The following is a 27560-nucleotide window of genomic DNA, read 5'->3' as shown; positions in this document are numbered from 1 at the left end:
TTCACAGCAGACATTTTAACATGTCAGCAGGAAAAAGACAGGTGTAACTAATTATTGATGGCTGCCTGTCAGTGAGTCAGCATGTACAAAACAAGAAAGGGGAAATGTCACATAGGAGTACTGCCATTATTGATCTTATGAGTTACACCTTTGTTTGACAAGTCAAAATGTCCACCGTGAGAAAGGTCTGTTACATTTTATCCACTGTGGCATGTGTGCGCTGGATAACAAACATAGTTGACACAAATTTAGTCAACAAACTTTTATTAATTAGTTGAGGGATACTAATGCACAGGTAATACAACAAGTTTGGGAGAAAAATTGTAACAGCTCAGACTCAAAGGAGGTGTGACGCCTCCTATGTTAGGTACTATACAGCTTAATTTCAAATATGGAAATCTTTAATACATCATTAGTCTCATTTCACCTGTTACCTATATATCATAACCAGTTATGAGCTACAACATCATCTCTTAAAACTCTCAACAGTTTCACCACAATGGCCCCGACAACAGAAGTGGATGCCATTTCCTGCTTTTCAAGTAGGTAGCATACAAAATGAACCACTGTTGTCCAAATAAAAGGGTAAAATTCTGAGGTGGTCTAATGGGATTTCTAAGGATTAACCTTGGTTTTGGAAACAATATTGCTGATAAAGGGAAGACACTTGAGCCTGCTGTTTCTCCAGGTACAAAAGTCACACCACACACAGTCCAGGTAACTAGAAAGCTCCAACAACACTCCTATTTCAAGCCTATTTCATGGTATAGTAAGTGCACTAAATACAGAAACAAACACATATACATATGCCTTGTTGTCCCATATTGAATAGATGATAATAAAGGACTCTCTCAATGTGTTTGTCATCGTGTACTGAAAAAGCTCAATTTATGTGCATCATCAAAATGGATAAAATAACAGTGTATGCCGACACATAGGCCTACAATGTTCTTTGTGGTCTACAAATTTTTTCAACCTTTTTTTTTTTTTTTTTAGATTTCATAATATGTAAAAAGCATTTTCAAAGCAAACAAATAAAAGTAGGGGAGTGAAAAAAGCCATACAATTTTGAGAAGACACATCAATATCAAAATATCAGCAAGCCAACAAAACCAGCTAAATATGGTGTATTGCTGTACTCTCTAAACATGTTGCAGTTAGCTCACACTGCGGGATAGATATGTGTTTTCCACATCATAGGAAGACAGATAGTAAAGGGTGTGATAAAATATAAAATACCCACTGTTAAAAGCAGTGCTAAACTATCATATTGCAACACCAAAGCTTGTCAGGTAAACACAGTCAATGTGACGTTATTAATGAAACGAGTAACAAGCAGCTGATGAACTGATTCTGTGCCACAGCATAACACTCAACAAAAAGTGTTACCAATTCTGACATCCAGTCTTACAAAGGTGCTAAATGTTTAACACACACACACGCGCACACACACGCATACACATACACACACACACACACAAAGGTCTGGACAACTCATATTGAAAAGGTCCGAGGACCAATCAGTGCTTGTCTAACTTTTCCTCTCCACCAGCTGAACCTGGATAGAAGGTAAGAGGTCCATCCCACTAACAGAGACAGACACATGCATAACCATCCCCACCTGAATACACTCCATCAGTTGATTAAAAATGGAGAAATTCAGCTCAAATCTTTGCTTTACTATATAAAAAGGTCACGGCGTAGGGATGACACCACCTGGGACACACAGATAAATTTCAAATGAAATGTTTCTTGAAAATGATCCGTTGACATCAGTGCTTGATTTAAATGATGACATTGACGTTTGTTGGTGCAAAAATTCAGAGGACTTGCCAGTTAGGAGAAAAAGGTAGGATGGATTAGTGGACTTACTGAGTTGTAACAGGTCCTTAAGGTAGAGTGGCAAGTAAAGCACCCTTATTATCTTACCAGAATATCCTCACATTACAACTTTATCCAAAGCTATCAGATTGCTATCTAGGTAATACACACAAGAGAATATAAAATAGATTTATGATCTGTCTTTTTTTTAAGCAAGCAAGTCATTATTTTTATGGACAATTATGAACTTTTCATTTGCTCAAATAATCAATAACTGTGGATTCAAGTATCTACTTTAAACATGTTAAAGTGAAAAATATTCTCTGATTGCACACATTTTAGATTTGAAATGGAAGTAATTTGATAATATTTGTTTTTTTCTTTTAAATATGAAGCTAAACTAACATTAGAGTAAGTGGTAAAGCAGCCTTAAAATTCAACAAGACCAGTTATGGCTTTGTGTGGTGAGTCAAAATTATATGGTCATGTTGGATTACATATACTAACAAGAAAGAGTTAACCATGCTGCTCATTACCCATGTAAAGACAAATTTAGTCTTTCTCTAGTTTAATTTTTCATGAGAGTAAAATATTCCCGCTCCTGTGCCTGACAGCCACTAGGTTAGGTTGAATAATCCCGGAGTGCAAAAATACAAGAGGGGAGCGAGAAGGGTTAAGGGTTAAAGTGCAAGGCAATAACTTTGAGCGTCCAGGAATTAATTCATATACATTACTATAAGTGAATCTTCATTTGCAATTTTTCTGTTTAATAAAAGATTATTTTCCTCAGCCTCTCTATAAAAGATAGCATTCTCTTCTCAGCTCTTTGATTCAAGCTAAAGCAGTAGCCAAAATATGGCCTCTTTTTAAAATGATGTTACCTCATTTGATTGTGCTGCAATGGTGCAACAAGCTTCACACATAATTCATCCTTCTGTCAAACATTTAGCTTTGCCAGTCCTATTTTAGTCAGAATACTTCAAGTTTTTTTTTTGTTTAAAATTCATTAAACAATGCCATATTAAGTATTATTGTGATTAACGTATATTCAAACGTTAATCACTTTTTGGGTATTCTGCTTATTAACTTCAGTGTAAAAGAACTGTGGAAATAGTCTTTTGACACTTAATGATGGTTCTCAAAGCAGATACCTTCCATCATTATGTGATGCAGGTAAACTAAAGATAAATGTCACTGAAATGATAGCCACATAGCTGTAGGAAAAACAGACTGGAATATGATTAACAACTGACCGACATTTTAGCTTATATGACATTTGCTTACTTAAAACATAAAAAGTAAAAAACAATAAAAGTCAAATCAGGAAAAAAAAAAGTCAAGTTCAAAACAACATTGCACTACAGCACACACTGCAAAAATTCTGATTGCTCATGATCCAATTGGACGTGTTAGGCTTTGTAATGACAGATGGCATCATTGCTTTGAGTATATAGATATATAGATATAGATATTGTTTATGTACACAGTACAGTATATCTGTGAAAAAAATGTGAAAACACTATCTATAATTAAATGACTTCACCATGCTAATAGAATATCCTTTTTAAAACCTCTCAAACACAACATGAATCTTGTAGAGAGAAGTACACTCCATTTGTTAGGAATACTATTTCTGTTTAGAAAATGCTATTCACGTAGAATTCAGGATTTGATTACTACTGACACCCCTGCTGTGAGTACAGAAACTGAAAGGTGGGCTTTAAAAAGGAGACAAAAGTGGAATGGAGAAATAAAACACTACTGGTACATGAGTACTGTGTATAACAGTAGACACATTAACTGTGGGGTTTCAAAACCAAGATCTGAAGTCTGTACTAAATGTTTTACTTCCTAATGGTTGATTCATCTTTCTTCTCAGTGCCAAGTCCTTGTGGAGTTAGAAAGGTCTGTTAGCTTCCTGGCATAACATTTACAGTAAGCGTCCACTCTGGCTCCTGGGTCGACAAAAGCAGAGCTACTCTGACAATGACAGCCTCTTGGGTTTGTTTCTTCTGGCGGCCTTGGGCTGTCTGTTTTGGCCTGAATGAGCACTGTCCGTAGGGTCGGGGATCTGGGTGGGAGACTGTGTTGGGCCAGAGAAAGGGGTCACAGCAGGGGTTGAGTTTTGAGGAGTGGTAGGTGCTTCAGTTTTTGTTTGGAGAGGGGCAACCACAGGGGGGCGGTCTTTGGGCTTGCGGCCCCTTTTCTTGCCAGTGGTGGCACCGTTCCTCACCTCAGCTTTAATCCCATTGTCCTCTGGCACTTTAGTCTTGCTACTGGAGACCACTTGACTGGCTGCTGCACGGAACCAGTTCTGAGGCAATAAAACACACGGTTAGTGATGAACTCAAGCTGTGAAGAAGAAACAGGAACATGTATACATCTGTATAACCTTCCAATTGTAAACCACAATGTCTGTAAAGAGTACTATGGTGCCCCTGAAGTCCCAAAAAAAGGTAATTATTTGAAGTTGGAGTTCGGGACTTTTGTCTCCCCCTTCTGGCAGGGAGAGTAATTACAAAAACACTGTTGACACGTGCTTACGTCATAAGCTCCACCGTAACCTACTCCATCACTACTGTTGTGGCTGTAAAATGGTGGGTAAATTGTTTCAAGTGTCACACAACCCCCTAAAATGACTCATTTCACTACCAGAATTTGATCCATTTGGTCCGATAACATTTGAAAAGTCTAGAAGAGCCGCATGATTAAATTATTTTATCCCCATTCAAGTTAGCAGAGGGCTAACCAGAAGTTAGCCGGCTCGGCCAGCAGAAGTCTCTGGGTGCGCATTTAAACAGCCAGTGCGGGAATGTCCCTCCTGACATGAGATTTAAAAACTCTGTATGCTATGAAATACAGAGAGATTTATCTTGCTGTGATAGGCTTAATCAGCAATGTGTGAACTCGCCTGGCAAGGGCTTGAATTTAACAGATGTTCATTTATATGTAAAAGTTCCGCACTGCAGGTTTAAGATGTTCACATTATGGGAATAAGCTATTATACAGTGGGAAAATGTTGTTATTGTGTTGGAACAAGATCTATATGTTGAACATCTATATATATGAGCCAACATGACCTGTTTCCACAAGTTAATGACTTTGTTGCACAACATAAGCATCTTGTTTCCCAACAAGTTAACACCATGTTATCACAAGATAAATGTACCATCTTCTGCAACCTGGCGGGGTTGACTCTGTATTAACAGATATGGAAAAACCGCCTGTGACAGTGTAACTACAATGATACTAAATGACCAACGGAATGGGCTTGTTTTAAGGCTACCTGTGAAGTTAACACTGAGTCTGACCCACCTGTGAGTGTGTCTTGCTGATGTGGTACTTGACACCGCTCTCTGAGCTAAACTCCTTCTGACAGATCAGACAGGTGTACTTCCCCAGTTCTCCACCACCCTGCAACACACACACACACATTTTTATGTTTTCTATTACTTTGTTTTCAAATCAGGTTCAACTTCTTCTTCTACTTTTATTTTTAATTGTTTTTTTTTTAAATCATCTCTTTTTTTACGGTTCATGTTTATTGCTATACTGCATTATACTGCATTGTCTTCTCTTGCAGGGATACATGCAGGTTGCAGAGTAGTAGTGTCTGTAGTGGTGTCAGTGGTGTCTTTGCTGCAGGTGGGTGTTTGTACCTGGCTGCAGTTGGCAAGGTGAGCTTTTAGTCCAGACACACTAGAATAGACAGCTTCACAGTTCTGAGAAAAAAACAAAAAAGAAGTGAACAAACTGACCCAATACACATCCTGTGAAAACAATAGCAAACAATTTTTAAAAATAAACATAGTGCTCAATGGTAAGACAAATCCCTGAATTTATTTTTTTCTTTTATTTAAATATGGGAATTGAAAAAACATGTCAGTGCTCTCACTTCATTGGTGCAGCAGATGAAGCCCTTCTCCTTGACCTGGTTCTTCCAGGATTCTAGTAACTCTGGGCTGAAGTTGGGGAGGCCAGGACGAGTGTAGTTTAACTGAACACAAAGAGAGCATTTATTAGCAGTAATCTTGGTAGAATCTTGTGTAGAAGGAGCAGATAGACAGGGGGACATATTTATCTCTTGACGTCACTTTTCACCACTTACACCTGGAGTGTGTGTGGAGCCTTTTCATGGTAAGATTGGCTTTGATGTGTGTCAGTGTGTAATCCTGTGTGTGCTTCTGTATGTGTGTTGGTTCTTATATCTTTGTTTACAATGCTGCTGAACATCTGTACCTGTGCAGGTGTGTGAGACGATTACACATTTATGTCTGCTACTTATGTCTACATGTGGATCATGTGTGCATAATGGATCTACTCTCCATCCTCACCCTCTTGCTGTCAGGCACCAAGTCATCCTTGATGCGGCGTTTGGTTCCCCAGTCTTTGGCCAGCTCATCCTCCGCTATCTCCTGCAGGTGGAACACTGCCACCTGAGCTGACCGGCGCCTCACTCTACCGCTGGGGGTCCGTTCAAAGTCCACCTCCACCTCGTTCTGTACTGCTTTTTCTTTGACTCGCTCCCTGTCCTTTTCTTTTTCCCTGTCCTTCTCCCTGGCTTCTCTTTCCTTCTCCATAGGCTGGCTGGATGGTGCTTTCTCTTGCCAGTCCTTCTTCTCAGGCTGGCTTTGCTCCCTTTTGCCACCTGATGGAGACTCCTCTGAGACCACCTGGAGGAGCAGTAGGAAACTTTGAGTGGAACATGTAAATAAAATTTAGCTTCTTAAAATCTAGTGAAAAATCCTTGTAAACAGTATATGGAAAAAAAAGACTTGTCTCCTGTACTGTAATGTATCTTATCTTTTCTTACCCTCTCTTTGCCAGTGTTGTTGTTGGTGTCAGTGATATTGTCCTTGTTGTTGTTGTTGGTGGTGGTGGTGGCTGTCATGGTGGTGGTGATGCTCGGGGAGTGTTCAGTGCGTACATGGTAGTCTCTGCCAGCCTTGGAGCGGTAGGTTTTCCCACAGTGCTGGCAGAGAAACACAGGCTTCTCATCATCAGAGAACTCTCTTCCACAACGCTTCTGGTGGTACTGGTAGCCCATCAGACTGGAGAAATGGGCTGAACAGCCCTGTATACACATGTAACCCATAATGTTTGTGTGATTGGATGAGGCCAGTGGCAGAAATGAGACAGAATGAAAACACACATTAAGAAGGGAACTGGGTAAGTGGAGCAAAATGGAACAATATTGCTGCGTTTGGTCAATATTTTTGTGGTTAGTGTTAAAAAGACAGGCAAACAGGAAGAAACTGCTCATTTTTCAGCATGAAGACATGTCACTGTAGAGAGTCTATTTTTTGCAGCTCTTTCTCTTCCTCTCTCTGTCTTTTGCACTCCAGTGTGAGTAATGGGAAGCAGGGTGTTGATGTGGTTTTGGGCAACTTGTCAAGAACAAGGCATAAAGGAAAAAGGAGGGAGAGAGGTAAAAGGAGGCAGACACAAAAACAGGGCCTGAGGAAAAGGGAGAAGCAAAATCGAAACTGGCAGATGAGGAGAGAGGAAAATGTGACACAAAAGATAAAAAAAGTTGGACAAATGGAAATGAAGGACACGGGAAAGCAAGGATAGTAAAGAATGAGAGAAATGAAAGAAAGGGACATAGGAAGAAAGAGGGAGTGCATACCTCACTAGGACACTTGATTCGTCCCATCTGTTTAAGCACTCTGCGCAGCCTCTCTCTCTCCTCATGCTCGTCCCCCGTCTGGCCTTCACTCCCCGAGGGCTGAGGGGAACAAACACAATGTCGCATTAGTGTGTCCCACCACAACACCTCCCCCCCCCCCGACTTAAAAAAAATGGTGATGAAAATGTGTTTTCCATCTCTGGTGTTCACACTGTGCCAGGATCATTAAATGGTTTCATGGTGAGGTTGTTACTCAAGGCATGTTTATGACAACTGTCAAACTCATGTTTTCACTCAAGTGTTGGCTGGTGCCAAACCCCAGCAAAGACCAGAACAACAGATGGCAGGGCTGCCAGGGAGAAGAAAGAAGAGAAGTGCAGGGGACTGGAGAGAGTATGGACTTACTGAGGAATCCCAGTGGGGCGAACTTCATGTGTTTTCTCATGTGTTAACACACAGAGAGAGAACTGAGATGACTGAGACTCAACCCTAGCTTTCTGTCAAGGTAAGGAGGAGATGAGATACCGCCAGAGTACTTCACTAGTCAAGTAAATCACGCTCAAGCCTGCAGGCGAGAGAACAGACACCAGCTCAGCCTTTGATTTACGCTGGCAGGGGAAGAAACCATGAAACTACATCTGCATGTATTCTTAATGCCTCTATGAGACGGAGAAAGAACAAAAGAGCAGGCATGAGAGAAAGAGAGCGAGAGAATAGGCGGCAGTATCACAGTGGCAACAGCGACATCAAGGTCAAACTCAGTGGGTGATCCCTGTCCTTCTGTCAGCCCGCTGTGTTTTCCCACACTGCACTGAGGCTGTGCCATGTGACCACACTGACAACACACTGGACCAAGGGTTAGTGCAAACACCATATCAAATCATATAAAGATCAAATCAAACTGCAAAACACTACTTGTAGAGACAAGAACAATTGGCTCCACGTAGAAATTATGGAAAAATCAATAAAAGATTCAACACAAATAGTGAAAGAACCAGGGACTTTAACAGATGAAACAAAATGACAAAAATGTATAAAGGAGTAAATGAATCAGTAAAATCTTTTTTGCAGTATCCAGTACATGAACACACTTCTATACCTACAGGATATAAAGGTACTGTGGATTGATATATAGAGTAGGAACACTGGAAAATTCAATACCTCAGTGTATCCCAAAGGGTCATATTTACAGACACAACACCTCTGTAAATGTCCTTAGACAACCAAGCCTGTCAGCACTCTCTGTGTTCCATGGCCACAAACACAACACCTAGTACAGTGGAAACCTCTTTACACAGAAAAAGCTATTATACCTATCTATACAGTCCAGTCAAAGACCCAAACAGCTTCTGTATATAAAAAATATATGCCGTATACAGAAATATTTGCATAAAAGTCAAGACGACTTGGCCTTTCAGTTATCTACATGCTTAAAAAATATGCCCAGAAACACATTAACAATATACACAATAACATAAACAACAATAAATAATGTGATTGCTGCTATTAACTAGATACACAGATATAATAGCAGAAAGCACAGATTTCCTCCTGTCCTCCAGTCTTGGATTTAGTATTTTCTGTTGTTCAAAGTTTTCTTGGGTAAAAAAAGAAATAAAGAGTATGACATTAGTCAAATGTGCTTGTGATAAAACCTTGCTTTAATCAGCAGCTACTGTAGTCTTATGCACAATTACAGAGAGCCAACACACGATCGTAGAATTAACATGATGATGGCTTTCAGTCCGTCACAAAAGTTTTAATTATCTTGAAAATGTTGCAGCAAAGTTTGGTAGTTTGCTAAGGAGAACTACCTGATGAAACCTTTGAGGATCTTAGTTTTAACACACCAACAAGTGCTGTCTCTTGCTCTGCTGAACTGGAATGCCGCCAATAAGGTCAGGGTACAACAGGTCCAGACTGAAGACAAATGGCGGTATCAAACAGTTTAAGTAACCGACAGCTGGCACAGCCATCTATCATTACTTTTAAACTGCCAAACATCACACACCCAAAACCTCCAACACACATTCACATGCGTGTGCACATAGTCTATATCATATACTATTGGCAAATGTTCTCACACAAAAACACAAACACACGTGCGGCATGCCACAAGCTTTTCTACATGTACACTCATTAATCTTTCATGATACATTTTGAATCAGGCAATGTTGAATTATTCAGCAAACATCATAGCAGGACCATTGCTCTAATGCAGAGAGTCATGATAATATCCTAATGAGGCTCTCTACTGTCAGACTTAAAACAGCTGCAAGAAATATGAGCACTTCAAGGACAAGAATACCAATCACCAGTTCAAATGTATGATTGTTTGCAAACCCCAAGATCAACTTTTTAGAGAAGGGCATCACAGCTAACAATGAGTACGCAACAGATTAAATGTACTGTAGTATAGCTCATCCTTATATGGTCATCTACATGTAGATGCTAGACACTCTGCTAGTGTCAGCTTTCACTGGGTTTGGTGAAAACTGACACTGGCGGTAGTATATGGTGGATTTCCATACATAGAGTCATGTGTAAGTGTGACCTCTTTCTGAATGGGTGTGATGCTTTGGTGTGGTGTCTAGCGCCTAACTACCCTGTTCAGTGGGTCAGTGTGACAGTGGTGAAACATGAGTTCTTTGAATCCCAAAACCTTCACAGGGCGCCAACAACTGTTTGAAACTTTTGAATTTCACCACTGAAGGTGAGGCATTACAAGATCATATGTGTGCGTGTGCACCTCTGCAGGTGTACCTTGGTGCTGTGTTCAGCCATGGTGTGGTAGTTGAGGCCAGCCTTGGACCTGAACTGTTTGTGGCACTGCTGGCACTTCAGGGCATCCTGGAGCTGCAGGGGGTTGAAGGGGGAAATTATCAAGGAGCCAACTCTTGCTTGCTTTACTCTTTATTCGATCTATCAATATAGCAACATTTTATCTGTAACCTAATAGTGTGTGTTATTAGTGGATAACTGATCAAAACAAAGGGCAAACTTTGGGAACCAGAAAAAACCAATTTAACACACTGTGTTCCTTTTTTGTAGCGGTCTTGCCTCGACACAGTATTGACTTAGTGACACAGGGGTTTTGATGGTGAGTGACCCAGTGGTAATGTGATGATTTTGTCATTGCTTAACGGCAGACTGTCACTTTAATAGAGTCACACAGGCCACTGGGCCGAGGAGCCATTAAAATGACTGTAGGAACACGTCTCTCTGAGGGCCTGGAGGCCACTGCGCCATTCAAGCTGGATTGTCCCCAGAAAAAACTCGATATAATTTCATTGGATTACCTTTTTCCTGTGCTTCACTTCCTACCTCATTTATTACAACGTTTGAGTGCAATGCAAACAAACGGCGTATGTGTCCGAGCTGAAATGGATCACGGGGGAGGATCCTTGATCCATTTCAACGGATATTGGCTTTCATATCAGAAAAAAAGGAATAAAGGAGACTACATGAGGAAATGGGAGACGGACTTTACTGAGATATAGCCTGATATTATTTGTACAACCTTCTAATCAATATCTTTACTGTAACGGCTCCCCATACCCGGCGCAATGGGGTCCTTAGGGGGGTGTCTTATTATGTTGCAGTCAAAGTTATAATCCAGTGTGAAAATTACAGCTCTGGGTTGAGAGAGTTTTATTTCATACCCAGACAGGAGAAACGTTTTCTAACAATTATGATTCAGAAAAGTCCTGTCAATATGTAAACTGTTTTTTGTTGATATAATATATGGATTCTAGGCAGTTGTATTAGCACATTATTTGTATTGCATGGTGTCACATGTAACAGAGTAACAGATTTAAGATTGCTTTCCAAATGAACTGCCTACCCACAGCATTCAGCAGGTATTACATAATGGTTTAATATTAAGGACATACATCTAGAAGCGAATGCAGTAAATGGAAAAAAAATCTGGTATTAACTAGTCTGATAGGAAAACAATTTTATTGGTTTCACAGCAAGCTCTAGGAGAAGTTATGACAGCCCACCCACTCCTCTCCCAGTGTGATGGACGGCTGTATCGCCCACTGACCTTCTGGCAAATCTCCATGTGTTTCTTTAGGCCATGGATTGTTTTCCTGGTGACGATGGAGCAGGTGGGACACACCACTTCACCTCGCTCTGAGATTGCTCGCTGCCATTGGGTGTCAGGAACAGCACCTTAAAAACATGAGGATATTACTCTGTCAGCCAATCACATATCAGTGGTATGATGTCCTTGTGGATATAACATTTCCTTTTATGTACTTAGTTTCCTTGGTTTCTTGTCTAACAGTTGAATTTTATGCTTGTGTTGGCAAGTAACAATGTGTAGAGAAGAGTCACTGATGTAAAATGATCCCTGACCGGTTGCTTCCTGAACAGCAAGCGAGACCAGAAGTTCTTGATAATAATAAGCTTTATTTTGTATCCATATCATATTCACATCGTATTATACCTGCTATTATTCACCTCCTTAATACTTGGATTAATCATTTTTTTGTCATAAACTTGGTTTGTTTTTAAATTTTTGACATAAAAACTGGCTGATCAGGTCAGCATCAGCTAAGAAGTTTGGCACAAGTTGTCAGAGTCATAAACTCAGTCTCTGCATCCAGCAGGTATTTCATGTCATTTTGAATTGATATTTTAAAAAGCTTTGAACTTGGGGCTGGGCATAAAACTTGACCAAACTGTTTCCATAGAACCAATATTGAAATGGTCAGATAATGAAAGTTTATTCATTCAACAGTGATGGACTTGCTAAGTTGTTTTTTGTAGAAAAAAATATTTAAGCCCCTTTCACACATGCAGTGCACATGCAACATTTCCTGCATGGACTCATATGCATGTGAATGGTTGCAGGGATCGATATTCAGGGAAATCTGTATTGCCAATTTCCCACCTCAAGACCAAGTAACATTTCAAGGAAAATTCCGGTATGGCTGTATTGTGAATTAAAGCAGTAACATTGCAGAGAAAAGCACGTAAAGGGTTACGTTTGTCTGACGAAAGACGCTTTCACGTGGAGCGAGTGAACCAATCAAAAGACTCTGCTGATGACATATTTGAATCCACCACTTGTTTGTGGTTGCCTTGCCAACGATTTTGAGGGTGATTTGTCTTGCTAACTTGTTGAATACTAAATATATTACAAGAACACTGGTACTGGACAAAAACAGCTCCTCGCCTGCCATGTTCCCGAGGATAATAAGAGCAGCTTCCGCCGCATACACATACAACCCTGCCTTAACCCCCCCCTCAGTTGGCATCAGTGTTGCATGACCACCATCTGCTGGACTGTCCCTTGCCCCATCTATTCCATTGCCATGGCATGTGTGAAAAGGTGCAAGACAGAAAATCACTAGCGGTGCCTGAAAGGTTATCCAGTTATTTAATAAGAAACTATGTGTGAAAGAGGCTTTACATTCAATAAAGTAAGGTCAAATGATACATTTATATGGGCAAATTATTTCATTTAAAAAGTTGATCTAGGTGTTTACCAGAGCTGGTCGTGGCTGGGTCTTTCTTGGAGGTCTGACTTGAAGAAGGTCTTCTCTGAGGCTCCTCAGTGAACCCACTCCCCTCCGATCTCTTGGCACGGCCTGCCTTCAGCTTCTCCTCCACCTTAGTCATACCTGCAACACACACACACACATAGACACACATAGATACACAGTCATGGTAGTGATTAATACTCCCATTAAAGGTAAAATGAGAGATACAAGCTAAGAGGGACAGATGGAGGACAATGCTGAACAAGAGAAATACTAAAAAAGGGAAAGTTGATACTGGATATAAAAAAGAAAAAGTCTCTAAAGAGAAAAGGGTAGAAAATGACAAAAGGAGGTTGTTTTGAGTTATACTGGAATGGATTGAAAGACAGCACGAGAGAGCAGTAAACTGTGATGAATTATTTGATAAGTGATGGTAGTACAGCTCTGAGTATGCTACAGTATATGAGTCATTGAACATTTTCAGCATGTGAATGAGACAGAAAGAGAGAGAGAGAGAGAGAGAGAAGGCTGTGTATATGTTCTTGGTGTGTGAGTCACTCATTCATTAAGCAGGATATGAAACACCTCTACAGTTGGAAAGGTTAAAAGGCCAGTACCAACGATCAGTAGCAGTAGGGATCGTTTACAATCACTCATTATAGCCAATCACATGAGTGGTAAGGTTGATCTGAACAAGCCTCCAACCCGCAATCCCTATCTTCCAACAGTTGTTTCCAATGTTCAGTAATCAGTGATGAATCAGTCAGCACATAATAGCAGTCTCTTCTTCACAACTTCATTTATTCACTTATTAATATCCTGTGCAATGTTGTTTGCTTCTTCTGGCTAAGTTTTCATAATAAAACATTGTTTACTGTCAACAAAAATATGCGGTGAGGGAAATTTTGGGTTCTACCTTTCAATCCAAATGTTCCAGAGATAGAAGGCTGCTCTCCAGTGAATTTCTTGGGCGTTTTCTGCTTCCGTCCTGGCTCAAGAGAAAAACACAGAGCAGAGAAGGGTCAAACACGAACACAAGTACGGTGCACATAATGAGAATATGCGGTCCGTTCCAAAAGAAATGCTGTAATCTTACTGTGTCTCATTCGCTCCGGGTCTTCGTCAGGGAAAGAAGGTGGAAGGCTGCCCCCCTCGCTTTCACTGCCCCCTGCGTCAGACGACGTGCTTTGTGACTGCGACTGCTGGGACTGAGGCTGGACTGGCAGGGATTGGTGAATCTGCTGTGAAGGCTGGCTGTGGTTGTGCTGTTTCCTCTCACTCTTTTGGTGGGCCAGCTCTCCGTTCTGAGAGGGCGTCGACACCTCGTGGGTCTTTTTCACTTTGAAGAACACCGGAGAGGGGGGACTGTTCTCCATGGGCCTGAATTCACGGACCCAGCAAGGACAGTTTTGGGCAGTCAGCATTATGACATTACTAACACCATTATGTGGGTCAGTGTGGGTGGAAATTTGAGCTCTAAATTCCAGTCACCTTTTCTTGGTGTTGGACTTGACAGGGGTCTTTTGAAGCTTAGCTTGCTCGTCCTTGGGCTCCATACTAACTCTGTCTGGGTGGTTCCAGAGCTTGTGCTTCTGCAGACGCACCTTTGTGGCAAATGCTGCCTCACAGTAGGGACAGCCATGACTCAGCTTCTCGGTTACAGTGGCCTGATACAAACACAGACGTGAGGAGAGGGGATTTAGAGAGAGAGAGCTCCCTCCCTACACAAAATAGATAACAGTGGGTACCGTAGCTGTTACTGGAAGCTTTCAGTCGACTAATCATATGTTCTTGAAATAGCACAACTAATTGATCATGTATGATCAATAACCACTACATATTTGGAACGTGAGCATTATAAATACTCTAAAAGTAATGTGTTTCTCTTATACTTCACTGTGATCCACTGTTAAAGTCTACTCTGAAGCATAAGGTAGAATTAGCCGCATAGCAGGAAAGAGCAGAGGTTAGTGACTCACCCCCTGGCAGCGTTGATAGTGGTACTTGACGCCATAGATGCTGGGAAACTCTAACCAGCAGCCTGAACACGGACACTTAACCCTGGAGCGGCGCTTAAACTCTTCCTTCCATTGTACTATCATATGGGCCTGCTCAGGGGTGAGGAAGAGAGAATTGAATACATGCAAGGATGATCGCTATACTGTATATTGTGCATATTCATGGGAAGCTGCCTACTCTGTGCAGGAGGAATGAAGCCCACTTCAAACACCCACTCAGTTCAAAGAGAGATACTCACAGGGATGCTTCTCAGTTCCTGCACCTCTGCTTTAGGACGACCTTTCCTCTTCCCCTCTGCTGGCTCATCACACACAGGACCTGGCAAAATGAGAGAGAAAACCATTTAGCGCAGAACACCGTCAGTGCCTCATTATTCATGGAGTATAAATTTTAATTACAATGGGTATCATTAGAATCTCAAACACTAGTTGCATTCAGACCTGCTATGTTCTATATGTATCTTATCTATATGTATCTTCACACTTCTAGATACACTTCCGTTATGTTTCACAGAGCTACACAAATGCCCAACTTGAGTAAAATACCTTTTTAAACCTTCAAAATCCCCGAATATGTTCACAGATTAAAACTAAATATGGATAAAAACACATATGACAAAAACAAATAAGTACAGCTGTGGTGGTGGGTTTGAATAGTAAACAGTGTTGGGATGTCAGGTGTGATTGTCAGAGAAACAGAGGAAGAAAGAGTGCATGTATGAGTCTGTGTATGTACTCTATGTGCATGTGTGTAGGAGTGGGGGAGGGAGAGAGAGGGCAGTGTGGGTAAAGGCCTTCTCTTGAGCCAAATAGATCAGCTATAAATCGCTAGTGCCTGGGTGAACCTCTGACACAGCACACAGCAGACCGACTGCCTCAGCTCTCTCTGCTCTCTATTTCTCCCTCCCTCCATCTCTCATGCTGCTGCTTCCCTCTTTTCACACCCCATGTCTAGCTTTCTCACTTTCCTTCCTTTTACCTCCCCACACCCTTCCCGATCTTTCTCCATGGGAACTTCAGTGGACAGGCAGTGCACTGGCTCATTACTTCTCTTTTCTGGGCTACAATTAGACCTCTGCACTATCAGCCTTGCACTCCATTTCCTCTATACGGTGTGCTACTGAGGGAGGGAAGATGGAGAGAGCTGAGGATGAGTGTATGCATGTGTAAGAGGGGAGGGGGGGTATGGGGGTATGGGGGTGACAAAAGGAGGAGAGGAGAGCAGAGGGATGCTGAGACAGATAGGAGAGAATTGCAGAGGCGGATGACTTCTTTCTCTGACCAAGCAGAATACTGAATGACAGTGCTGCAGGTAGGAGCTGAGCTATACTCTGCTCTTCAAAATGATCTATCTTTACATGTACTCTCAACTCCCCCTGCATTGATCTGGCAAGACCGGATAGCGGCAGCAGAAACAAAGCAAGAGGCAGACAGACAGAGATGCTACTAGAACCTATTCGGTTCTATCAGATCTAGAAAATGTCAAAGGGAAACTACTTGAAGTAGAGATCATGATAGTCCTTTGTTGTGAAGTGGAATGCAGCACTGGTCTTGCATAGACTCTCTTTTAAATCCGTCTCACTTCCCCATGCTGTGGAACATGACATTGTGTCTGCCAACTGCTTTCTTCTCCTGCAAACTCATTGACAAGCAGTGACAGGATGCACACATGCCTTGTGCAGCCCCATTTGTGACGGGTCCCAAACTGGATCAGAGCACTCTGTGTGCCTACCGGGATTATAAAAATGGTTGGAGGATTTTTCATCAAATAAATGAATTGACTTCCTGCCATCAATGCTCATACAAAAACAGCTCATGTTGGCAAAAGGATAGGCTCAGACCCAAAAACATCTCTCTCCGTCAATGATGTTAATGTGTATAAAAAACACTCCAGGCCTAACCTACCATGACCTCCCCCTCTCATTTCCCTCTGTGTTTTATTACACAGTATCAACTTTCCCTTTTCCCCCTCATTTGTCTTCTTTTTGTTTCTCACTCACGAGCACAGACACAAACACAGGCTGACAGATTATATGTAATCTTTTACTTCAGACTCAAAATAATAAGGAAAAAAAAAAAAAAGGCTAGGCTGAATAAAATTGAATGAGAAGTAGCACGATGTTGCTGCCTGTGTTTGGGAACAGTTCATGACACAAGGTGTAAACACACACGCACACATACGAGCGCACAATGATACACACAAACAAGCACACAAAACCATTACCAGTGTGTGTGTGTGTGTGTGATGTGTGTGCATGGATATGAGTGTATTAATATTCTCCAGGCGGCAGAGCATTTCTCTATTAGCTGTCTGGGTAGCAGCTGTAGAGGTGATGCAGTCGGCGGTGCAGCTCTTGTGCTGAGGAGGAAATTGAGCATGCATTCTAATTCCTGTCTTAGAAAATAAAGGTCTTGTAAAAGAAAGGCATAATTAATGAATTCTGCTCTTGGGAAAGATATGTTCTTGTTGCTATGGGAATAAGATCCACTTGTCTTAGTTATCACTATCAGAGGCCTCTTTCCAGCAAGCAGAACAATTAGGCCCACATACAGCAGGCTAAGATGCAAATAGGCATGTACACACACAAGCCAAGGCAGTGCAGGTGCAAGTGAAAACATACTATAAAATGAAATATATACAACAGCAGACTTGTCTTTCCCAGGGTGAAATATGCAAACACATTAAAATGTATTCAATATCTTTTACTTTGCTTTGCTCGCTTGAATATGGCTAGCACACTCACAACCATTGTCTTCATATGAAACAAAGCAGGCCCATTGTGTCGAATCTAAACCTCGGTTCTCAGGCACAGGCCAAGGGGATAAAACAGCTGTTCAGCTAATGTCAGGGTATGACTCGCTCCCAGCTGTCTGCAACTGTTGCTCCGCACTGGTTAACCCTGACAGAGGAGAGAAGGGAGAAGTAGCGAAAAGAAAAGAGGCAAAGAGAAGAGAAGAGAAGAAGAAGAAGAAGAGAAGAGTCAGGACCCAGGAGTGCTGGCAGCTGCCTAATGATCTCAAATAACCTCTGAGTTCTCCTAGCTACGCCTGCAACTGCTCCCCCTGAGTGCAAGGGTGCACACATTACCAACAAACACACACGCGCACAGAACAGTCATTTGTTTTCCTCGACAAACACTCACACAGAAGCCTTTGTCTGTGTCTGCACAGTAGGCTTTAGACATACTGTAGTTTAGAAAGACAACACACACAAATACAAACACCACTCACCGCTGACACAACTCCATGGAAAGGAGTCATCGGATCACTACTTCCTCAATCTCAACAGACAATAGATGGAGAAATTGATACACCTTGACACAGTGCAGAGTAAACACACTGGCAGAGTGTAACCATCTCCTGTATGTGTAAACTATACTGGCCAACAGTTTTTCCTCTGTGTTTTTACTTATGGTGCCACCTCTTACACACTCACTTGTTTATCGGCATGTCAGCACTTTGCCACTTTCACACTCACACACATATGCACAAACACACCTCCTACTACTTCCTACTTTCCTACATGTTATTTTTCATCCTGTGCTCTCATTTCCTCCCTTCTCTCTCTCACACACACACACACACACACACACACACACACACATGCACACCCCCACACACATGTGCATGCACACACACATACACACACACACATGCACACACACACACAGTATAAACCTTCCCATCATATACGCACCTCTCTTTGAAGACGTCCCCATAATTCCCTCCCAGTCAGGCCTGATTCCAGACAGTGAGTAAGAGGAGGAGAGGTGGAGCAGCACCAGAACAGTCTTGCTACCCAGACACTGACTAACTGAAGGAAAACCAGACTCTCTGGCTCTCACTCTCTTTGTTTTTTCCTCTCTCTCTATCTATCTCTCTCTCTTTCTGCCCTCCCTCTCTCTCTCTTTCTGTGTGACTCTGTATCTATGCGATCCTCTTACATATATCCTGTATACTTGTTGATGCACACAAAAACATTTTTCAACTACTTTGTTATGTTACAGATGTACTTATAACTTCTGAGAAATATTTGCAGAATACAAATTATTTTCTTTGCCTTTTCCCACCCTCTAATAATTAATAAAATGAAATAATTCTTTGCTGGAAATCTTTATCAGTCTTTAAGTGTTACAGTGGGTCATGGACAAAAACCAAAGGCAATAAATGAATGTCATAACCTGTTGAGATCTGACTGTAAAGATGAAACTGAGAAGTGCCAACGTCATCTGTTACTTTTTATGGTGCAGATTTCCTAGGTATGATGATGCTATCGGTTTCATACGTATTTTAAAGCCACAACGTACCTGCATGCACTGTGACAGTTCATTCTTTGATACTACCAATGGGGACCCCAAAGTGGTGAATTATAAGTAGTGGCTCTAAGAGATATATTTGTTAAGGACATAATGCATATTTGTTGAGGACATAATGTATTGTACTACTCTATGACTAAAATAAAAAAAGACTTGGCTTTGAAATCTCCTTACTAAATCACTGGTAATTAGTGCCCAGTCAAAGAAAAGTTAGTGTCCTAAGCAAAAACTATTTTTACTGCTTCCAGTGGTCTGAACTACTGTATAGGGAATCACTTTATGTAGAGGCCAAGACTCACCACACTGACCTGCGGTAGACTATCAGTTTACTAGCCCCACTAAACCACACTTAAAACAGTCAAATCAAAGGAAGGAGCTTAGGTTCGAGATTTCTGCTACATTATCTGGTGACTCACAGTACCTCGGCAGCCTCTTCAGACCTGCATTGATTTTACAGCTTTCCACATCAGCTGCATGCTTCATATTATTGGAAACCTAATCTATTGCCTGATGCCCATTTGGCCCATGGCCAATAGTGTGTTTAGTGACATCCAATCACAACAGCTTCGGATGACTGGCCACATATGTGGCCAGCAAATTCCTGGGAGACGACAGGTGAACTGACAGTGAAGCAAATAAAACATTTTAAAATCTAAGATGACAGGTGGGAGATGACAGGTGGACTGACAGTGAAGCAAATAAAACATTTTCAAATCTAAGACTGACTGGATCGAAAATTAGAGAAATATACACAGATCACTGAGGCATGTTGTGGTATACACACAGTCCATGTACAGCACCCATGAAAAAAGGTACGTGTTTATGCAACAGTGCATACAGTATATGCGAGCCAGACAGACAATGCCTGCTCCAGACTGTTTGCAGTGCCCTCCTTATGGACAGTGACTCACCAACTCAATCTCTACCTTCTTCCATTTCCCTGTACTCCTTCTCATCTGCCATCCTCAAGCCTGCCAAATAAAGGTGTGACAAATATGACAAAGGACTGTCCTCAAAACGAGATGCAGCATCAGGCTGAGAAAAGCACCATAATTCAATTTCATTCCAAAACAAACATTCTCCGATCTATAGCTCTTTATCGATTTTATCTTTTGGTAATTCACCAATTTGAGAGACTCAATGCATCAACAGGTCGAGAACTAGAAAATATAAGAAATATGAGACGTGAAAAGAGTGAGGACGAGTAGTGGGGGTAGCGGGTAAACAGGGTTGTGGAGATGGAATGGAAGCTAGCAGAAATGGTGATGTTGTATAATAATGGTAATAATAATAAGTAGGTGTGACAAGGAAGAGATGAAGAGTTTGAAGGAGGATGAAATGAAAAGGAGTGACAGTTATGTGTGAAGAATGGGACCACAAACAAGTGAGAGAAAGTGAGAGAAAGAAAAAGATAGAGGACGACTGAGAGATTGGTGCTGAGGCAAATATGCAGGGTCAGCAGATGGTGACTATGGGCCTGAAATGAAATGATGTCGTGCAGTCTGTGTAGTTGACTGTCATTTGAGAACACACATGCGTGTGTACACACACACACATGCACACATACATACAGAGACATGTAAACACAAACAAAACCAAACACTCAAGCACAAACTAGAACATTTAACATTCACACATAACCGGAGGCATTCAAACCTATGCAGATATAATAATCCAACCCACTTACTCTCTACCCCTCCCCGTACTGATAGAGACAGCACCTCCTAAGACAGGAGCACCCACCTCCACTACATACAGCGTGCCCAGTGGACAATGTGTCCCGGGATCAGGTAGGGTACTGCACCACTCTCCGTCAAAGAAGGAGGATGTTCACACACACACGCACGCACGCACGCACGCACGCGCACGCACGCACACACACACACACACACACACACACACACACACACACACACACACACACACACACACACCTAGACTCTACTCATTATGCTTGCATTAATCTTTGCAGAAACGGGTCTAATCTGAAGGCTTGCCTAAAGAATTTGGCAGATCAGTATTAGCTCTGTCCAAATACTTTTACTGTCAGTAGCTCAGAGCATTGGTGGAGAAAAAAAAAAGACAAAACCACGGCCAATAAGATGTTAATATGAAAAATATCTGAGAATGAGGAAGAAAGAGATATAAAGAGAGAGCAAGTCACCCTCAAGACCACATCCTTTTCTGTGAGGTGTCTGGTGTGGCAAGGTGACAGCTCAACCACACTACTTACACTCTAGGAAAGCACACGCATCTAATTTGCAGTCTTTGTTTCCATGTATGAAAACACAGAGGAATTTCAAGAAAACCACTGGTATAAAAACAGTCTAGCCAGACAGCATTTTTTTCAGAGTTACATCATGCAAAGTGATAATACAAAAAGCCATTTCCAAACTTTTCACAGGCATGGAGTGAAAAATGAAAAGCAACCAGCAGGAAGAGGGCAGATTATGTGGTATCTGGTTATCTGAAGAGCACATTGTGTACAATGGGCATAGACTGAGCACTGAAAATCCTCTACAGGGAGCCTTAGATATTGATGCCTTTGTTTCCCCAAACCGAGGCTCACGGCCCCCTTGGGATAGACAAACTAGCGCCAGACTCATTATGATTAGCACTGTAGCATTTCTCCTCATCATTAGATATAGAAAGCTCAAGCCAGTCACTGATGAGTAATAAGTAAAAGGAGGCCAAATTGAAGAAGATGGTTTCTTGTATAAAAAGGCTAAGTATTTGGATATACACAGAGTTGGAATTTTCCTGGAGGAAGCCTAATCACAATCACATGACCCTTTCCTAAAATATTCCTGCTTTACCCTCAAATGCACTTCTGTGGGTCATAACACACACCAGATATGGTGTGGTGGACAGGGAATACAAATGTCACAGTAATCAAGGACCTTGTTGAAATGAAAATGTAAAATTCCTCATGCATCTCTTATGCTCTGCGTTGTGTCTAAATGAATTCATACTGTTATACAGTTACACTAGATTCTGTGTGTGTTCCAGTAGCCTTGTGTTTCCCCTTAAGGTTGCTGGGTGTTCTTAGAGAATCACATAAAACTCACTGGCAATGTTACCAACTAAGCCTCTCTAAAGGCTAGGGAAACCCCTGGTAATGTTCCAGATAAGAGCAACTTTCCAGCCAAACAAGACAATTCTTCAACTACAACATAGTGGAATGTAGATTCATATCTTGGGCAATCAAATTGTGCTGGAAGCTGTCCTTAACACAGACATAAAAAAAACAGTCTTACAGTATCAAAAACACTGATATAATTATTGTAGCCGTATTTCCGAGAAGCTCGGCATTAATGAGAGTCAAACCAGAGCTTCTATGGAAAAAGAAAATGAAACAGACAAGCAAAAACAATAGAGGCTTAAGTTACCGGAAAAAGTCCCGTAAAAACCAGGTCCAAGCCATCACCTGTGATAGCATTACCTCAACACACACACACACAAACACCAACACCCACAATCATCAGCGTTACTCATTACTGAACCTCAGCCAAGTGTGTTTCACTCAATTCTAGCCTTCAGTCTCAAAACGATCAAGGCAGAGCCAACCACCAACTTTGCACTGATTGATTTATAAAAACATCTTGTTTATGGAGTAATAAAGTGTAAAAAATCTATAAAACATAAGACTCTGAGAGGCTGCAGAGAAAAACCTGTCACTCAAATACACTGTGTTCTGCTACAATAAATTCTTCAAGAGAAAAGAAACAACACATCAACCGGCAGCCTGTAGACAACGAGGAGCTGGAGACCATACTGCAAGCCTGTGAGCGCTGACCATCGTAAGGTTAGGCAGATAATCAGAAATTGACATAAAAATGAAAACACTTCAGTAAATGGATTCACCACTGTGAGAAAAAAAAAAAATCTGCTCTATTCTTTCCTGCACTCTACTTCTATCTTGCAGGATAAGTTTTGCATTACTGTCCACAGCAAGCAAGCAAACACACACATGCACGCACCCTCGCTGGCATGCAAATCCAGCCTAGAGGGCTGAATATTAACACGAAAAGAAAACAAATTGAAGCACCTTAGTCTAGTTTTGGTGCTGTGTGTGTCTGGGTTTGAGAGGGTATTTTGTAGCAACCAAAACAACTGGGTCATATTAAAACAGCCCCAGTTTTCCATGTCTGCCTGACTCTATTAACAAAGTCATGATGATCTGCTGGTTATTGGATTGAAACATAATTCCCCAGTCCGGCTCTCTCTTTCCAAAATCTTCCATCTCCATCCAGATGGCTTGGGGTTTCACTCATGTCAGTGCTTGGCAATACTTGTTTGTTTGGTTTTCTCACTGTAAGGCAGTCTGAGGAAAAATGTTGTAGTTTCCAGGCCCTTCTGTGGCGCGAGGGGTAGAATTACATTGAGGCTGGGGAACCATTGATTCTTAATAAAATATAACCTATTCAAAAAAAAGCAGCAGACACAGTTATATGTATGGTATGTTGCTCAAAACCTTTGGAAACAACAGCGAAATCCTGAACAGCTAGCCTAGAATTACAAAAGTCCAGCCAATGGAAAGCCAAAGAGACAAATGTGCAACAATACAATAAACTGCATATGTGCTAATATGTCATGTAAGCAAACAAGAGCTATTCTTACACTCCATCACCAAATGGAATTTATCCTGGAATAAGTCCAGGAGCAAACCTGGGTCACACAAACAAAAGCTCCCCCAGCTCCCACATTTTAAACAATCTGTGAAGAAACACAGCACAGATCTAAAGTCGCACATTGTTTTTATTTAACAAAGTGCGGCGGCTTTTCACTCACTATGTTTGTTGTTGTTTTCAGGGCCTGCCGTGGTTCTAACAGGCTCGTGGGGATGTCCATGCTTGGAGGTCCGGCCCCTTGGCAGCCCTGATGAGGACAGCTTCCCAAGCCTGGGGCCACTTGGGCTCTCCATGCCTGCAATGGTAGTTGAGGGGGCACAAACACACAAGAGATATAGATAGCTGGAGGCAATATTTGGATGCTTTCTACTACCGCTCATTAATCCTGTTCCATTGCTTGTCAAAACATTATTAGCAATGTCCACTGCATCAATAGTCTGTGATGATGTTGTCTCCTTGTTCAACAAAGCAGCTTCTTCATGTCGGCCATCGGTGCTGTCGGACTGAAGGTTATCTGAGTTGGAGGCACACACATCATCTGCAGAGGTAATGAGGGTGTGACCTTCCATGTTTCGTTTCAAAATCAATATTCTGACTTACACACTAACTCCATGCTCTGCCCATTAGACAAAAGGTGAGCCAAAGAGAGGGGAGAGAGGTGGCAGGGGGGTACAAAGCTCCTTTCCTGAGCTGCCTAGCCTTTCTTTTTATTTAAAACCAGTGATGCATCTCTTGATCAGGTCACATGGTCAGCAAGTTTTTTTGCTTTCAGTAAGCTAATCCTCATTTGTTGACTAGTTTATATATTACACAGAATTGTCCAACCATGTGTTCTAGCTTTCATGGCAACAGCGTCCATAGCAAGTCATATGTCAGCTATGAGTTCTGGGTGCTGAACCCTCATTCCCCGTCAGCATGGGACAGTCTAATAGATGAAGGCTGACAATCGCTAATTATGCTAAGTGGGACTGATTACGATCCAACATGCTTTCTCTTAGCACACATTCATGTCACTCTCCTAATGAATTACAACAGCACACAAAGGGTCACCCAGTGGGGGCCACTCAGTTTCCGTTTACACGCCATGCCATGCACTGTACATTGAACGATGATGGCTCATTTGTCAACAGTGATAATATGCTCAGACTTTGTTGTTAATAATCTGACTTTAGAGGCATGGTGAGCTCGCTGCACGGTGCAGTTTGCAGAAATAGTGCACACACAAACAGTGGACGCCTTCCTGTTCCTGTATGATGTGTGAACGTGTGAAGAGAAGGGTTGAGAACTACAGACTAGCAATTAAAACTTGACTGGTGAAAAATAATAAAATGACTGAAGTATCCTTTAAATAAAAAAAGCATGATTGTTATATTTAATGGTGAGATTCAGTAGTGGTTTCTATAATTTTTGTATGCAATGCATTTTTATTTCCTACTGTATGTTATAACATTCTTGTAGGATATAACATTTGTTATTTTTGCTTTGCCATTTGTTAAACACCCCTCAATTTTATTTAGCTGGTGTTTCTACAAGTAAATGACAACCCTACATTATCATACATTTAGCTAGACACAACAAAACCTGATGACTCCCACTCACATCTTCTCACACAATCTGCTGACAAACCAACCTGGAAATAAGTATTTTAGCTCCGCACGTGGCACACTGCCATGCTGTGTGTGTGTATGTGTGTGTGTGTGTGTGTCAACGACAACGAGGTTACAGAGTTGCCTATTTATGTGGTTAACATGAGAATAAAAAAAAATAATAAAAAAGAGACTTTCTTCCTCCTGCTCGGCCACACCTACCTGAACTGTCGGGCAGTCACCCAGCACTAGGGGCCGGGTGGCCCCGGGTCACCCACGTGAGGGAGGAGGGGGGGTCAGGAGACAGGCACCTTAAGTGGGCGTTTTTCCACCAATGTTATGTTACATGGCAATCACACCTGCTGTGCGTCAAGGACCGGTCAGACCGGGGTTGGGGGGCCTGAAAGGAAGCGGACAGTCGTCACCGTCGTCCTGTCCCCCAGCTCTGCAGACGACGACGAGGTGGAAGAAGAAAAAAAGAGCACGGGCAGGAGAAGAGAAATTACAATCTCGCCTGTACATGAAAAGAAATCCTGGATACTTTCACCTTATTCCCAGTTTCCAATTGCCTTGCCCCCCCCCTCCTTTCCTGCATTAATATGTATACCACGAGGCACTTCTCCAACCTCTGTCTTCTCGTTAAACACTCCAGAAATATTAGAAATAGCCACGAAAGATAGGTAGGTCCCCGACTCCTTGAGGAAAAATATTAGAATACGGGATGGTTTATATAGGCAGTGAAGCAAAATGGCGACTTTATTACGAAGGAGGAGTAAAAAAAAAATCCTTGCGCTGGCTGGAGCTAAAGGGAGGCACAAAAATATGTTTAGTGCATTAATTTCGACGACTGCGAGACAGTTGGTTAGAGTAAAAGAAAACGAAGCGAAGGAAAATCAGCAGAAACGCCAAACCTCGGTCGGTTTTGGTACACTCCTCGGTTCCTTACCTCGGGATTATTTCGGTTTTGGATATTATCTCGGCGGCCGTGTACAGTATTACAGTAATGTGTGTTGGGTCATGCGCGTATCCACTCCACCTTTGACAGTTGCAACTACAGTCTTGAGGCAACTTGCAAACTCTCGCGTTATTATTATCTATATCGAGCGGATTTAATATTGGGGTTTCTGTCAAATAAAGTCGCTGCGATACCGGCTCGTGCTGCTCTTCCGACGTAACGGCGCTCGTTCCTGACGAAAAAAAAGGGGTCAGGGCTTAAATTCCTTAAATCAACCTTCGCCAAGTATTTTAATCTAGTTGCTGATATGTTCTCCCGATGCGTCTTCCAACCTATAGCGGTTTTAACAAATCAGACAGAGAAAATGGTTATAGTCCAGTCTGTTGTAGGTTATTCTAGTTGTCATTACCTTACTGTAGGCCGATGCTTTAGTCAGTCACTGCCAATACCCCTCTCCAAAAACCACTGGAATAATAAATATGCCCAAAATTTGGAAAAATAAAAAAAATGCTGAATTACAAGAATTAGAGGAAAAAAGCTCTACATAGCAACACATATAATGCATTTGTTCATTATATATTTATATATATATATATACACACACACACATATATATATATGGCTTTATAATCCTCAAATTCAAGGTCAATATTAAGGCTATTAATCCTATTTATGTTAATGACAGCTAAGGCCTACAGTCAATACACCATTGGAGTTTTAATTGCTGTAGCTGCTACTGCTGGTTATGTGCACAATACTGATATTTCCCCCATGTAACTGAGCTAATAATAAATGTTTAACATATGGTGTGAACCCACATCTTCCCTGTATCACAGCTCACTCAATGAATCATTCACGGCATCATTGCCACCTCGCTCAGTTTCAGTCAAAACACACACAGAGAGGTCTCTCTCTTTGATTGGTGCCAGTTATCGTGGCCTAATATTTCCCATTAGTGGAAATCATCTGAAACCATGATGTAATCTACGTGTAAAAATTGTTTTCAGTATTGCCAGTGGAGGGCAGGAGAGCCTCATTTTTGTTTGACTGTGCCGTATCAGCCCACAGTATCACTAGTGTTTAAATAACTTGAAATCTGTTTTGTTAAATTA

General features: G+C 41.6%; 1 protein-coding gene across 5 annotated transcripts; it reads right to left on the bottom strand.

The window, feature by feature from the left end:
- Positions 1 to 247: 247 nt before the first annotated feature.
- Positions 248 to 26678, bottom strand: znf512b (zinc finger protein 512B). Of its 5 annotated transcripts, none has more exons than XM_044351197.1 (18): positions 26440 to 26676; positions 25716 to 25938; positions 24068 to 24202; positions 15200 to 15279; positions 14922 to 15050; positions 14434 to 14609; positions 14039 to 14322; positions 13859 to 13930; positions 12949 to 13083; positions 11499 to 11626; positions 10214 to 10306; positions 7451 to 7549; positions 6635 to 6895; positions 6156 to 6494; positions 5717 to 5818; positions 5481 to 5543; positions 5137 to 5235; positions 248 to 4135 (listed from the first exon to the last, which is right to left on the bottom strand). In XM_044351197.1, exons 3-18 carry the CDS (start codon positions 24198 to 24200, stop codon positions 3797 to 3799), a joined length of 2532 nt encoding a protein of 843 aa, XP_044207132.1. In that variant the 5' UTR covers positions 24201 to 24202; positions 25716 to 25938; positions 26440 to 26676; the 3' UTR covers positions 248 to 3796. The 5 variants fall into 5 exon arrangements, with proteins under 5 accessions (XP_044207132.1, XP_044207133.1, XP_044207134.1 ...); XM_044351198.1 differs by having other exon boundaries at positions 25716 to 25893; XM_044351199.1 differs by having other exon boundaries at positions 6635 to 6793; positions 25716 to 26676.
- Between the last annotated feature and the right edge of the window lie 882 nt (positions 26679 to 27560).

Source organism: Thunnus albacares, chromosome 5, assembly GCF_914725855.1.
Source record: "Thunnus albacares chromosome 5, fThuAlb1.1, whole genome shotgun sequence".
Lineage (NCBI taxonomy): Eukaryota > Metazoa > Chordata > Actinopteri > Scombriformes > Scombridae > Thunnus > Thunnus albacares.
This window is presented reverse-complemented; position numbering and strand designations above follow the sequence as displayed.

Bases quoted from the DNA above. Each gene is read 5' to 3' on its own strand.
- znf512b (XM_044351197.1), bottom strand. From the start codon at position 24,200: ATGGAGAGCCCAAGTGGCCCCAGGCTTGGGAAGCTGTCCTCATCAGGG. The intron at 13,084-13,858 runs GTAGAACCCAAA...TGTGTGTTGCAG, and splicing joins TGGAACATTTGGATTGAAAG to GTATGACTAAGGTGGAGGAG. The intron at 5,544-5,716 runs GTGAGAGCACTG...TTTTTTTCTCAG, and splicing joins TCATCTGCTGCACCAATGAA to AACTGTGAAGCTGTCTATTC.